Source organism: Cololabis saira, chromosome 16, assembly GCF_033807715.1.
Source record: "Cololabis saira isolate AMF1-May2022 chromosome 16, fColSai1.1, whole genome shotgun sequence".
Lineage (NCBI taxonomy): Eukaryota > Metazoa > Chordata > Actinopteri > Beloniformes > Belonidae > Cololabis > Cololabis saira.
The window spans coordinates 38370494-38385491 of record NC_084602.1 but is presented as its reverse complement, the minus strand read 5'-3'; the positions used below and the strand labels follow the sequence as shown (position 1 = coordinate 38385491).

The window sequence follows — 14998 nt, the reverse complement described above, 5'->3', positions numbered from 1 at the left end:
ATGTCCCCTTCAGGCTCCGTTCATGTCCCGTTCATGTCCCCTTCAGGCTCCGTTCATGTCCCGTTCATGTCCCAATTTACAGAGAAAAGGAACAAAAATAAAAGTTGGAAAAAAGATGATGATTTACTACAAACTTTTTTTTTTGCCTCACAAACTTCCCAAATGAATGTAGAAGAGTCAGAATCTCAGTCAAGCCTGAATTGGTTCTGTGTCAAACCAACGCAGAGCTTACGCCGTCACCGTGACGCCGTCGTGAACCTTCGGACTTCTCCGTCACTCCATTTCTCCGTGGTGCAGTACCCCCCGTGACCGCTAATTTGCGATCTTTTCCTGAATGCTTTATCCGGCTTTTTCCAGTCACAGTGAATCAAAGAGATAAGGACAACTATTGTGCAAAAAAACAAAACAAAAGAAATCACATACACGAAGAAAAGAGCGCTGAAAGTTCACGCCTGCTTCAAACCAGAAACCGGAGACCGGAAATGCGTTGCTACCAAGCGAACCAATCACAGCCCTCTCGTCTGCGTTTGGTCTGCGTCGCCTCGATAAGTAGTTACAATTTTTGGGAGGTGCAGGTCAGTGACGGCGTGTGTTCTGCGTCGACGTGTACCCTACACCGTAGGCACGGCGTCGTTTTGACGCAGAACCATAACTCAAGCTTCAGGCTAAACACGTCAGCTCAGTAGAAGGTCCGTGAATCCACCACAGGAAACAACTGTGTTCAGACTACGAGCAGAACATGGACACAAGTGTCCCAGACGTCCTTCTCCTGTGTCCTGAGGGTCTGAATCCGACCCCAGTGGTTGCTACTCTGATGTGTGAACAAAGCTGACAGCTGCCGCTTCCATTTCCTCTGCTGCAACTTGATTTGACACGCAGACAGACCTGGACACGCAGACAGACCTGGACACGCAGACCTGGACACTCAAACCTAGACAGACCAGGGGCCTCATCTATAAAGCTTGCTTGCGCACAAAACAGGGCTTGAAAGATGCGCAAGCCACCTTCTACACAAAAGTTGGGATTTAAAAAGAAAAAACTAACCGAAAAATGTGTGTATCCCTACGCCAACCCTGACCCTCCCGCAGGAACTTACTTAAGACATGGGGAACTGGCGGTGAGGTGGTGAAATGAAGCCAGATTCATGCCATACTGTTAATGTCATCACGTATCAGACTTTGTTTGAAGCTCAGCGTCAGTCAGGACTCTGCTGCTGCTGCAGCCGCGGTGCAGGACACGCCGGGAACCTCCTCGTCACCCACCGGGACAACCGTAGAGTGACTGAGGACAAATGACAAATGAGTGCCGGGCCACTCTACGGAGCCCCTAAAGGGACTCAGATTTTTTAAATTATATATAATGAGTTTTACGCGCGGCCGTAAGCCTAAATTATGGTTCCGCGTTAAAACAACGCAGAGCCTACGCCGTAGGGTCTGCGTTGGTGTAACGCAGAACCATAAATCAGCCTTGAGCAGCTCTGAGGGGGGAGGGGAGGGAAGGAGGGGAAGCGGGGCTGCCGTGCCGTCTTTTCGCATCGTCTTCGCACAGGGTGTTTTGATGATTTGCAATTACAGGCTGAGCCTACCGTTAGTTTTTAAACTGTAAAAAGTGGGGGGGACATGTCCCCCCTGTTCCCAGTGGAAATTGTGCCGTTGCACTCACGGCGTTTAGCGCAGCAATGGTGTGCTGCCACTCACTCGCTTTATTTTATACTATCTATATACTTTTTCTACTTTTACTGTGACCACCAAATAATGTGGTTTTCCTGTCCTCCACCTCATCCACAACATCTTGATCTCAGTCTCCGTGAAATTTAGTGGCACGGTGGCTCCACACGTTCATTCATTCTGACGCCAAACAGGCTGCAGGTGGTGCTGCGCATGCTCATCAGGCTCATTCATATGCAAATACTACTTTGCATTGCCCATTTATGGTAGAAAGTGGGCGTGTAGAGGGCGGGATATGAGGCGGATTCAGCTGCGCAACCTTCCAGCTGGACTGATTTGTAAAGCGAACATTGCGTGCACACGGTTTTATAAATCCGGATTTTTTTTTGCGCCCGCCATTTTCGGCTTTTGGGTTTACGTGCACTTTTAGTATGAATCCTGCACACTCTTTTATAAATGAGGCCCCAGGAAACTCGAACCTGGACACGCAGAGCTGGACATTCAAACCTAGACAGACCTGGACAGACACGGGTCTGTGGGCGTTTAGCAGTGGTGTAAAGTAACGAAGTACAAGTACTTCGTTATTGTACTTAAGTAAGATTTTTGAGAATTTGTACTTTTATTGATACTTTAATTTTTCTGTACTTTTACTTTTACTTCGTTACATTTTCAAGGAAAAAATCGTACTTTTAATCCGCTACATTTAAAATTGGACACGTCGTTACTCGCTACAAATTAAAGCCATGAGAAAAGCACAGCGGGGGCTGATTTATGGTTCCGCGTTACACAGCGCAGAGCTACGGCGTAGGGTACGCGGCGACGCACACCCTACGCCGTAGCCTACGGCGTAGTTGTGCGTCGATTTAAGGCGGACGGGAAGGAAGGGGGGCGAGTAAATTGCCCGTGATTGCCCGGCGGCGGGTCCGTGACGAGACACCTGGGGCAGACGGGGAGACTCGGCCTCCCCGAGAAGGAGCCGCAGCTCCCGGGAGAGTTGCGCCGCAGAGGCGGGCCGGAAAGGCCTGAGGAACCGCCGTCGCGTCGAGTACCGATGAAGACTGAAGCCTGAATTATCGGTCCGCGTTAAATCGACGCAGAACCTACGCCGTAAGGTACGGCGTAGGGTACGCGGCGAAGCGCACCGTACGGTGCGTGTCGCCGCGTACCTCACGCCGTAGGCTCTGCGTTGGTGTAACGCGGAACCATAAATCAGCCTTGAGCGGCAGCCGACGCTCAAGCCGACGAAATTAAAATGGGTTAATGGAAACAAACGCTAAAGGGGTCAGAATAATATCACCATTATTTAGAGTTGTAAGCAAATTCTTGGATTCTTCATTTCTTTGCAATCCTTTTGAAAATAATTTTGTACTTTGAATTTTGTACTTTGTACTTTGTACTTTTTACTTTTGTACATAAGTAAATTTTACACCATGTACTTTTGGTACTTTATTATATTTCATTTGAGGTACTTTTGTACTTTTACTTAAGTAATTTTCTTAATGGGTACTTTTTACTTTTACTTAAGTAATTTTCAAGCAGAAAATTTGTACTTTTACTTAAGTACAATATTTTTGTACTTTTTCCACCTCTGGCGTTTAGTGCTTTTATTTTGAAAGCGACAGATTGTCATCTCAGCTGCATATTTCACAATAAAAGCGTGAGAAGACGCAGCGGCTGCTGCGTCACCAGCAGAGTGCTGCTGTTTAGGTATCATGCCAAAAATGTCCCCTGTTCTCTCCTCTCAGACTGTTCTGGACTCGTAGTAATAATAATAATAATAATAATAATAATGACTTGGATTTATATAGCGCCCTTCAAGGCACCCAGAGCGCTTTACAGAGATCATTATTCATTCATTCACATCCTCACTGGTGGTGGTAAGCTACGTTTGTAGCCACAGCTGCCCTGGGGCAGACTGACAGAAGCGTGGCTGCCATATCGCGCCTAACGGCCCCTCCGACCACCACAAACATTCATACTAGGGCTGGGCGATTTTGGACAAAAATAAAATCCCGATTTTTTTTTTTCTCTGAAAACCCGATTTTCGATTTCGATTTTTTTGGTAAAACTACAAAAGACAATGGAATAAATTGTTTCAAATATTTTATCTTTATTTTTAAAGAAAAATAGCAAAAAAAAATCCCTATTGGGAATGAAGTGCAATTGAAAGATACTGTAAATCCTCCTTGAGTTTAGTAAAGTGACAACATTTACAATTTTCTTGACCAAACAAAGATGACTAGACGAGCTCTGTCTGTAATGCAGCTGCAAAAAAGGAAAATCCATTTTCCGATTTTCCTTTTTTTAACATTGTCTTGATTAATAAATCCGATTTAGATTTAAAATCGATTAATCGCACAGCCCTAATTCATACACATTCATACACATTCACACGGGGCAAGGTGGGTAAGGTGTCTTGCCCAAGGACACTACGACAGCAAACTGGGACAGAGCGGGATTCGAACCAGTAAAGAACATCAGCACCGAATTATGTTTTAAATGGCCACAAACAAATAAAAGCATTAATATGAACTATATTTTGATGCATTTACTGACTGTAAACATTTAAAAGGGGCCTTTTTTTAAGACACAACGACACGTCCCCTTCATGTCAAATAAGAAGAACGGAGCCTTTTTAATTTGGCCAATATTACTACATTTACTGAACCGTGACCCTCGAACAGCTCAGACGATGTGGACGTCCTGACGGGACAGGACCATTCCGGGTCAGTCTGATGCTGTAATTGTGTCCCCCCGTCCCCCGTCCCCCGTCCCCCCCGGGCTATGAATAGCCTGGTTCATTAGTGTGCCACAGAGCAAGGCCTCGGTAATTAAACCCTGCTCATTCACCGCTCCGTCCAGCGTGATTAAAAGGTGGGCGTCCTCTGAGATAATGAACTGACACACGCGTCCCCGTCTCTTGCAGAATCACATACTGCCACCTGCCCTTCCAGAGCAAATGGCTGTACATCGGCACGGAGCGAGGAAACATCCACATCGTCAACGTGGAGTCCTTCACCCTCTCAGGCTACGTCATCATGTGGAACAAAGCCATCGAACTGTGAGTACGGCTGCAACTAACCACTATTTTAATAGTCGACTAGTCACCGACTATGGAAACGATTAGTCGACTAATCGGATAGTTAGTCATTCTTTTTTTTTATTTAGTATGAAGTTGCTTTAATTTTGTGGCAAATGCTAATAAACACAAGAAAGATGGTACTAGAGCCCTGATATAGCGGGACTGTTTTCTTCATCCTGCACCTGCAAAACTCTTGAGAATTCATGCCCGCACGATAATAGAGATGCATTTATTTAGTGTCTTCTCCCGTCCGGCAAGAGAAATGTCCAGACAAATCTATCTGATTTAATGTTAACATGATCATTGTGGAGTTTGATGGATAATTGACAGTTCATAGGCACCTGACTGAAAGTTAGATGCAAATCCATCATTGTCATCATCACACAAGCTAGTTTCGCCTTTCGCGCATCAGTTATGATTGAGGTTATAGCAACGAGAGTAGCTGTGAGTGGCTCAAATAATACTAATAAATAACATGAAATAAACAAAGTTAACGAATTAAACAAATTAATTTAACAAATGAAAATAGGCCTAATATCTTACCAAGGCGAGTCCGTTTCGTTCAACACTCCAACGTGCTTTCTCTTCAAATGCATTACCGACGTGCTCCCGTGAAAAGCAACGTTGGCTTTGCAAACCTTGCAAGTATCTTTTTATTCACCGTATCGAGGCTAAAATGCTCCCAAACCTTTGAAGTTTTATTACCTGCACAGGGCTCCAGACTGCGACCAAATGCTCGCATTTTGCGACCAAAATTTGAGTATGTGCGACTGAATTTCATGTCCACTCGCACACGTGCGACCAGTAAATTTGCCAGTGTTTTTTTTTTTTTTTTTTTTTTACACGTTAAACGTGGAAGGGGTGCCTCAATGAACCCCCATATTTGCAGGCCAATGAGTGTGAAAGGGAATGAGTTGGGGGATCTATTTATTTATTTCTTTTTTTCGTTTAATTTCACCAGCTCAAAGCAGGTATTACGCCCGGACCACATTTAATGCGACACAACGCTCTGCCGCCGCGGCGCGCACATAAAAGAGGCGGTGGGTATGTTTGGTTTTAGTAACATGCTCAGGCAATGAGTCTGCAATGGCCCAGACGGGAGACACATGTAGCTCAGTGCTTAACTTTTATTTTTAATCCACTCTATATTCTTCTGGTTGTTCTCCGATATGTTCCCCGCCTGAATTATGGTTCCGCCTTAAATCGACGCAGAGCCGCCGCCGTAGCCTACGGCGGCGGCTCTGCGTTGTTGTAACGCGGAACCATAAATCAGCCTTCACCCGGTAAAAAAAAAAAAAAAAAAAAGTTCTCCAATACAGCAGGTCTTATAATTTTATTTTGAACACTGCCAAAACTCTAACTTAAAACGTAACTAGAACTTAAAATTTCTGATTGTGCCCCTAAAAATTTTCAGTTAGGGGCTACTGTGCTCCTAGTGAAAAAAGTTAGTCTGGAGCCCTGCTGCAGCTGCTGAGACGCTATCGTGCTGCGCGACTCTCGTCAGAGATTGTATTGAAGTGAGACGCTTCACTCCGTTGGAAAAACACGTCTGGCGACAATTGTCGACAATGGAATTCATTGTCGACAATTTTGATTATCGTTTTTTGACGACAACGTCGACGAATCGTTGCAGTCCTAACTGTGAGTCTCGTCCTCCGTCTCCTCGCCGGCTGTTTGCCCGTCGTCTTGGTTGCAGGAATCTGCCGCAGGCGGAGGAACGACGGCGGCCCGGAGGGGGCGGCCGGGCCGGGCCGAGCTGCCGAGACCTCCGGAGGTTTTTCTGCTGCCCGGTTTAACAAATCCGCTCGGATAGGAAGAGCCTTGATCTTGATCTGGTGTGTCGCCCCCCGCCCCGGCGTCAACACCCACCGTGAACATCACAATGAGTTACACATCGAATTGTTTAAAGCAGCACTATGTAACTTTTCTACCTTAATCTAATATTTCATCATCATCATTGTGAACATCAACTTCCAGCAGGTTTAATGAACCTCTGTCATGGTCTGAGGGGTCTGTATCGCCTTCACTGGCACTATGTAACTTTGAGGAGCATGGTAGGAACCCTGCCACACTAAAAAACGACACATTTTTACGGCTTTGACTGCTTTACGGCATACGTCACTTCCCCCTCCTTCCCCATTCGTAGTGGAGACCAAAGCTGGGCGGGGCGTGGAGCTCAGAGCTCAGCAGAAGCTGGTGTCATGGCCCAAGCAGCGGAAACACCCAAGAAAATAAAAGTTTTATCGGAGGAGGAGAAAAAAGAAAGCGGGAGAGTAACAAGCTAAATACCCGGACAAAAAAATTAATTAAAAATAAATAAATAAATTTAAAAAATTCACTCGCTGGCGTGAGCTGAAAGACGAGGAGGGATGTCCGACAAGAGAGACAGAATTGTTATGATACAAATGTAAATGTAGAGTTCTACGTTCAATAAGAATCTGAATTAGAATGTTTTCACATACAGGGGATTCGTCTTGGGTTCTAGTATTTTTCCTGAGAACTGTAAAATTGTGCAGGGCTGATCTGCAAAATATAAGGAATGGGCATTCAGTTATTCACAGGTGATAAAGTATTTTTTTATTTTGTCAGTAAGTATGTTGGACTACTAATTTATGACGAATAAGGCTCTTCTTGGCTTGGTTCCTGTTTATTTATGTTCATTTCTTCAGAGAACTAAAAGCAGTTATGCTTTAAGGTCGAATGACACTTTGCACCTGGCTGTTCCTCGTGTTCGGACTAACTCGGGGAAAAAAAGCTTTTAGTTTCTCTGCACCGTCTGCGTGGAATACCTTACAAAATGAACTGAAAATGCCTGAACTTGTTTCTTTTGAAGCCTTTCGCTCACTTCTGAAAAAACGACAACGGGAATCCTTTCAGCAGTGCCTGTGTTTTTAAACTACATGTGCCCGTGTTCTTAAATTTAAAATTATTTCTAAAGTTGTTTTTTACATATTATTGAAGTCACCACTATTGCACTTTATTCGCTAACAGTTTGCACTCTCATTTTAATGTTTATTACGTGATTGCTGTTTTTTGTGTTTGGACGTGTGCTGCTGCCTTCCTTGGCCAGGTCACCCTTGGAAAAGAGGTCTTGACCTCAATGGGTTTTTATCTGGATAAATAAAGGTAAAAAAAAAAAAGTTCCTCTAAAAAACGTTTCTAATTTGGGGCACATTATCTGGCTGAAACAGGACGGGGGGGCGGGTGTGACCTCACTAATAAAACCAAGTTGAACTTAGTGATTTTCACATCGTCATATTATATTGTTTAGCCAAAAATAGATACATTACCTCTTCACTATCCATCCTGCAAAGACCGCTGAAAACAGAAAAGTAGTTTTGAAAGTCTGTCCCGTCTTATTTCATTCACTATCAAAACAAATGCAGCGACGGGGACAGGAGTTTTCCGGCAGTACGCGCTGGTGCTCATGGGAAATGTAGTTCTTTCTGGTAAAGCACTACCGCTTTGGTCCAAAGGAGCCGCCAAACTCAACAAAAGCTGAAAGTTACGTTGTGCTGCTTTAAAGAGGAAAAACCCGACTGAGCTGCAGGAACTTTGACCAGGACAAGTTGATCTTTCCAAGTAGTTTGTTTACAAGTGAGCTAAATAAAAAGCTTCTCTGGGGGGGGTGACTGGCAGCTGAAGTGGATCCAAGCAGAGTTCACCAGTACAGGCAGTGTTTATTTATCTTTTTAAAGCAATACTGAGCATTTTTAGATCAGGGCGGCTGCGGGTCCTTTAAATGTCTTTAATTTTTCTTAAATCTCAGTCCAAGGGTCTTCATCTTAAAGGGAATGTATCCAGTCATCATTAAAATGTTTATTTCATCGTTTTGAGGACAATCTCCTGCAGAGGTTCTAAATCTGTGTTGCCAGATTGGGCGAGTTTCAGCCCAATTGGGCTGAAAAATATATATTCGGGCTGCTTTTCCTGGTTTTTACCAAATATTTAGGAGAAATTATGAACAAACAAGTTTCCATTATGGCAGAGAAAAGTACAAACGTGCATAACAAACTTGCTGATATTTTATTTGCTTTAATCTACTCAATTTAATTGATTTGTTTGGAGCCTGAACTTTTTCTGGGCTATTTAGTGATGTTGTGAAGCTTGAAATCTATTATGCATTTAATAATTGATGGTTTTAACATAGAGAATCTATGATTTGAGCTGGTTTTCCATTGTTTCGGCGGGTTTTACGTCGCGTCTGGGCTGGAACCTGTCAGATCTGGCAACCTTGACCTCAGCGCTGGATTTCTTATGTGACCTATATGTAAATGTTTCTTACATTACATTTCTAAATGTTTCTTAAATTTAAGTGACTTAAATCTTACATTTTTTTATTCAAGGTCTTTTTATAGTTTTTTTTTCAATTTTCACAGAATAATTACATACAAGAGAATTAGAATTAACATAGTAAATATGATAAACACCTATAACCCCCACATGTCTTGCTCTAACGGAGCCCCATCCATACAACTAAATTATCGTACCATTCAGAGATAAAAATAAAGACAATAAAGTTAAAAAAATTTAAAAAAAAAATAAAAACATACAAAGATATATAAATAAACATAAAAAATAAATAAATAAAAAAATTAAAATAAACATTAAATCTTAAATTTTGTTTGAAAATGGTATTAAAAAGTCTTAAATTTACCTCGGTCAAACCTGTAGACGCCCTGTTATGACATCAGATTAACTATTGAACATAGAGCCGTTTTAGAGGCGTTTTAGTGGCGACCGCTGGTCGTCCAGGGCCGTGAACTCGGGTTGGCTCTTGTGGTCTGGAAACCGCAGCCTTGCACAACGAGCATGTCACAGGTTTCCTGGAAGGATTCTGCAGACTGATGTAGTTTGTTTATTCATGACTGCATCTCAGGGTTTTTTGTTTTACCTTCATTCTTCCTCTGAAACTGGAGGTGACACAAAGATCAGATTAAATATGAATATATGAGCTATTCGGTGATGGAATTCATGGAAAGACGTGGAAACAACCCGTGTTGATGAATGGATGTGCAGAAGGCCGTCAGTCGCCTTCAGAGAGACTAATGTAACAGGAAGTTAAACGCTGTGATGAAGGTCTACGGCAGGGGTCGGCTCTTTAGCGCCGCCCTAGTGGCTCCTGGAGCTTTTTCACAAATGTTTGACCTTTTTTTTTCCTTTTTTTCTTCTTTTTTCTTTTTTTTCTTCTTTTTTCTTCTTTTTTCCTTTCCTTTTCAATCTCAACATTTTGACTTTTCTCGAAATTATGACTTTTTTTCTCAACATTTCGATTTTTTTCTCGACATTTTCAACTTTTTACTCGACATTTCAACTTTTTTTCTCGGCATTTCGACTTTTTTCTCGACATTTTGACTTTTTTCTCGACATTTCGACTATTTTCTCGAAATGCATAATGAAAAAAAAAATCTTCCCCCAGTTATAACTAATATCGATACATGCAGCATTTGTTGCTTTCTACTAAGGCTTTTCATTTTTTGCGGCTCCAGACATATTTGTTTTTTGTGTTTTTGGTCCAATATGGCTCTTTCAACATTTTGGGTTGCCGACCGCTGGTCTACGGGAACTTCAGCTTGGTCGGAAAAACTGCTGAGTCGGGTTTTGCGTTGTCGGGTTGCTGAAGTTTCTTCAGCTGATCTCCTCGTGTAGGATGCGTTTTTGAAACCAGCAGCCCATCAGACACGCCTCCCATCCTCTCATCCAGGTTTTTTCTTTCGTGCTGCAGGATTATCAATAAGATCAAATGAACGTACAACTCCGATGACTCAAAACAGCTCAAAGTTCATCTTGTTAAACTGCGTTTCACCCTCCTGGAGGCAGAAACGCCCAGAAACGGCAGCTGGGAGCCGAAGCTCCGGCTGCACGGCTTTATTGCAGGAGTTGCACCTTTTAAGCGGAAGCGTCTGCTCGCCGTGTGGCGAGGTGCGTTACAGTCAGTACTGGAGTTGTAAAAAGAAATCAGGGGGGATGGTGGATTTGATCATATGGGGACAGATAATTTTTGCTGATTACAAATAATATAATATATTACAAATAATAGCAGTGACCAAAACACCTGCAGAAATACTGCAGGAATGACATAGCAGCAGTTAAATGCAGCCTTCTGTAAGCTTTAAATATCCACTGGACTTACATCAAATACATCAAAACACAACAATAAAAAACACTTTTCTGAACTTATCAATATGACTCTGTCCTTCACAGGATAAGTAAAATGGATCACTGCAAAAACTCACAATCTTAACAAGAATATTTGTCTTATTTCTTGTTCAAATGTCTCATTTAAGTAAAAAATCCCATTACACTTAAAACAAGACTCATCACTGGAAAAATAACTTGTTATTTGACCATTTTCACCTGTTTCAAGTAAATCTTCACTTGAAATAATAAAAATCTGCCAGTGGAACAAGATTTATTTTCTCATTACAAGCAAAAAAATATTGTTCCACTGGCAGATTTTTCCACTTATTTTAAGTGAAAATCTACTTGAAAATGTTGGTTTTTGAGTCTTGTCTTAAGTGTAATGAGATTTTTTTTGACTAAAAATTAAATTCTAACTAGAAATAAGACAAATATTCTTGTTAAGATTTTGAGTTTTTGCAGTGTATAATAACTAGTGAAATCGATCACAAAAAACAACAATTTTCACCTGACTCACAATCTTAACAAGAATATTTGTCTTATTTCTAGTTAAAATGTCTCATTTTAGTAAAAAAATCTCATTACACTTAAAACAAGACTCATCACTGGAAAAAACAACAATTTTCACCTGTTTCAAGTAGATTTTCACTTGAAATAAGTAGAAAAATCTGCCAGTGGAACAAAATTGTTTTGCTTGTAATGAGAAGATAAATCTTGTCCCACTGGCAGATTTTTCTACTTATTTCAAGTGAATATTTACTTGAAACAGGTGAAAATTGTCAAATAAGTTATTTTTCTGGTGTTATTTTTCTGGTGATGACTCTAAATGTTGAAATAGCAGTAAAACCACATTCATTGATGAAATGACATAAGGGATGGAAAGGAGGGATGACAGTTTTACAGGGGGATGATTTGGACCGTTTTTATTTCAGGGGGGGGTGCCAATCTCCCCTTATCCCCCCTAAACTCCAGTACTGATTACGGTGCAGGTTACGGTTCATCCCGAGGTCTCTGCCTCTCAGCCACTGCGACATCTCCGTCTGAACTGAGTCATCAGCAGCAGTGAGATCATTAGTCTCAGCAGCGCTTCGTGCAGGCCAGACCTCCACTTCCTGCGTGGCCCTTGCTCCGTTGCCACGGTGATCCTGTCTCCACACGCGATCTCTCCCAGACCCTTCTCTCTCTCTCTGTCACACGTTCCTTTCTGTGGCGCTGCCATGATCTTTGTGCACGGCAGACAGAATCTCATTTCTCTTTTCTTTTCCTTCCTCCCGTCGCCTTAAAATGCTGTGTTGTGTGTCCTCCGTCTCAGGTCCACCAAGACGCACCCGGGGCCGGTGGTGCACATCAGTGACAACCCCATGGATGAGGGGAAGGTAAGGCCCCCGCCCACCCCACGTGACATGTTTATCCTTCATGGATCACTTACCGCTAGGCTCGCCACCCGTCCCTTAAAATACGGAATCTTTAAGTAATTGGGAATTAAAAGTTGCGTTCCGTATTGAACCAATACGGACATATATTATAGTCTTATTTATTAATGTCATAATATACAGATGAAGGTCTGAAAATTTGAATATTGCAAAACTTAATTCGTAGTAAATTCAACTAAAGGTGAAGCAAATATATTATTTCCCACTACATTCAAAGTGAGATATTTCAAGCCTTTATTTGTTATGATTTTGGTGATTATGTCTCAGTTTATGAAAACCCCAAATAAAAAATCTCAAAATATTAGAATATTTTATGAAATCAATAAACAATTCAATCATCAAAATTATAACAAATAAAGGATTAACATATTTAGCTTTGCATGTAATGAGACTGTAATGTATTAGTTTCACCTTTTAAGTTGAATTATTGAAATAAATTAACTTTTACACCATATTCTTCACCTGTAGGTATATTCTACATCTTGGCTGATGTGGACATACAGGACTGTCTCAGAAAATTAGAATATTGTGATAAAGTTCTTTATTTTCTGTAATACAGTTTAAGATTAAGATTCCCAGAATCAAATTTTTTAAGATAGGATATTTGAGTTTTCTTAAGCTGTAAATCATGATCAGCAATATTAAAATAATAAAAGGCTTGCAATACTTCAGTTGATTTGTAATGAATCCAGAATGTATGACATTTTTGCATTACAGAAAATAAAGGACTTTATCACAATATTCTAATTTTCTGAGACAGTCCTAAACGTAGCATAGGAGGATATTTCAGTTTCTTTATGGTTGTCTGTCTGTACAGTCATGCAAGTTCAATGCTATTAAAGCACTTTAAACTTTAAATCAAAGCATTTTGTTTCATATAAAATAAATACATTTCTATGCAGTTTAGAAATTTTGGGGATGTCCCTTTTTTTGGCGCCTGCGCTGCTGAAATTGGGGTGTCCCTTATTTCTATTTGTGAAAGGTGGCGACCCTACTTACCACTCAGGATGCTGAGGATTTGTACTTTCTACAGAACATTTTTAGAAAATGAACGTGTGAAAGAGGCATTGGTTTTTGTTTTTAACGTAAAAGTGAAGAGGCGTCTTGGTTCCGGTGGCATCGACGGCCCAGAATGCTTCAGTCTGCAGCAGGCCGGTTCTACAAGGGTGCATAAGCATTGCACCCTCAGTTTATGTGTTTGCATGCTCAGTTGAAAAGACGAAAAGAAAACTGACAAATGCGTAAAGGCTGATTTATGGTTCCACGTTAAATCGACGGCGTAGGGTACGCGGCGACGCGCACCGTACATTCGCGTCGCCGCATATCCTACGCCGTAAGCTCTGCGTTGGTGCAACGCGGAACCATAAATCAGCCTTCAGTGTCCGTCACTCACCTGCACCAGCAAGACGCTGCTCTCTGCTGCTCCGTTAACAAAGTAACGATGGATATTCGGAAGTGGTTCCAGCACAACCACGCCAGCAAGTTTACAGGACTGTCTCAGAAAATTAGAATATTGTGATAAAGTTCTTTATTTTCTGTAATGCAAAAATGTCATACATTCTGGATTCATTACAAATCAACTGAAATATTGCAAGCCTTTTATTATTTTAATATTGCTGATTATGGCTTACAGTTTAAGATTAAGATTCCCAGAATATTCAAATTTTTTGAGATAGGATATTTGAGTTTTCTTAAGCTGTAAACCATAATCAGCAATATTCAAATAATAAAAGGCTTGCAATATTTCAGTTGATTTGTAATGAATCCAGAATGTATGAGATTTTTGCATTACAGAAAATAAAGGACTTTATCACAATATTGTAATTTTCTGAGACAGTCTTGTATATTTATGGTTATATTTATTTTTGTTGCTATGTTTTATTTTCTGTTGCTAGATTGTCTGATGGGAGAGGTAGCCCAGACTAAATGCAGCATTTTCTTTGTTCTGCAGCAATATTGCTGCAAAAATGCACTTGAAAGACACTTTAAATATTATTGTTTGACTGGTATCATTCTGCTTGAAATTATGGGAAAATGCATAATTTCGGGGCTTGAACGTGGAGACTCGAGTTCTAATTAACGGAGCTGCAGCTTTTCCTTTGGTTTTTCAGCTCCTGTGGAGCTTTGAGGTGTTTTGATGAGTGTATCATGTCATGTGACGGAGCTGTTGTCCTTCGGGGGGGGGGTGTAACCTCCAGGGACTGGTGCTTTAGTCTGGGACGAGGGGATTACATGGATTAAGTTTAAGCTTCAAGCTCCACTCTTCTGTCTTTCTAAAAGAAATCATTGTCACACGGATGCTGATATACTGAACCTTTCTTATCAAAAACAGCGGCAAGGAAACAGTTTTAACTAGTTTTCTGCACCAGTTTTCCTGCAGTAATCGGTTTTGTTTAGTTCGGACTGCTGTCAGAACCGCGGGCGGGTTCGTTAGTACGACGGAGTATTAGGGCCAAACTAAGACAAAAAAAAATGGAAATTACGCGAATAAAGTCATAATAATATGAGAATAAAGTCGTAAAATTACGAGGATAAAGTCATGATATTACGAGAATAAAGTCATGATATAACGAGAATAAAGTCGGAATATTAAATATATTATAAATATATAAATATAACTTTACAAAATACTCAATATTCCTCATTTTAACACAGGGTGAAGATGCTCTTCCTGT

The 14998-nt window shown here is 41.2% G+C and overlaps 1 protein-coding gene across 1 annotated transcript in view; it reads left to right on the top strand.

Moving 5' to 3' along the window:
• The window catches only part of stxbp5b (syntaxin binding protein 5b (tomosyn)), an 85560-nt gene that overhangs the window by 24335 nt on the left and 46227 nt on the right, over positions 1-14998 (top strand). The window contains 2 exon segments of the mRNA XM_061743932.1: positions 4594-4728; positions 12203-12266. Coding sequence (XP_061599916.1) covers positions 4594-4728; positions 12203-12266 — 199 coding nt within the window.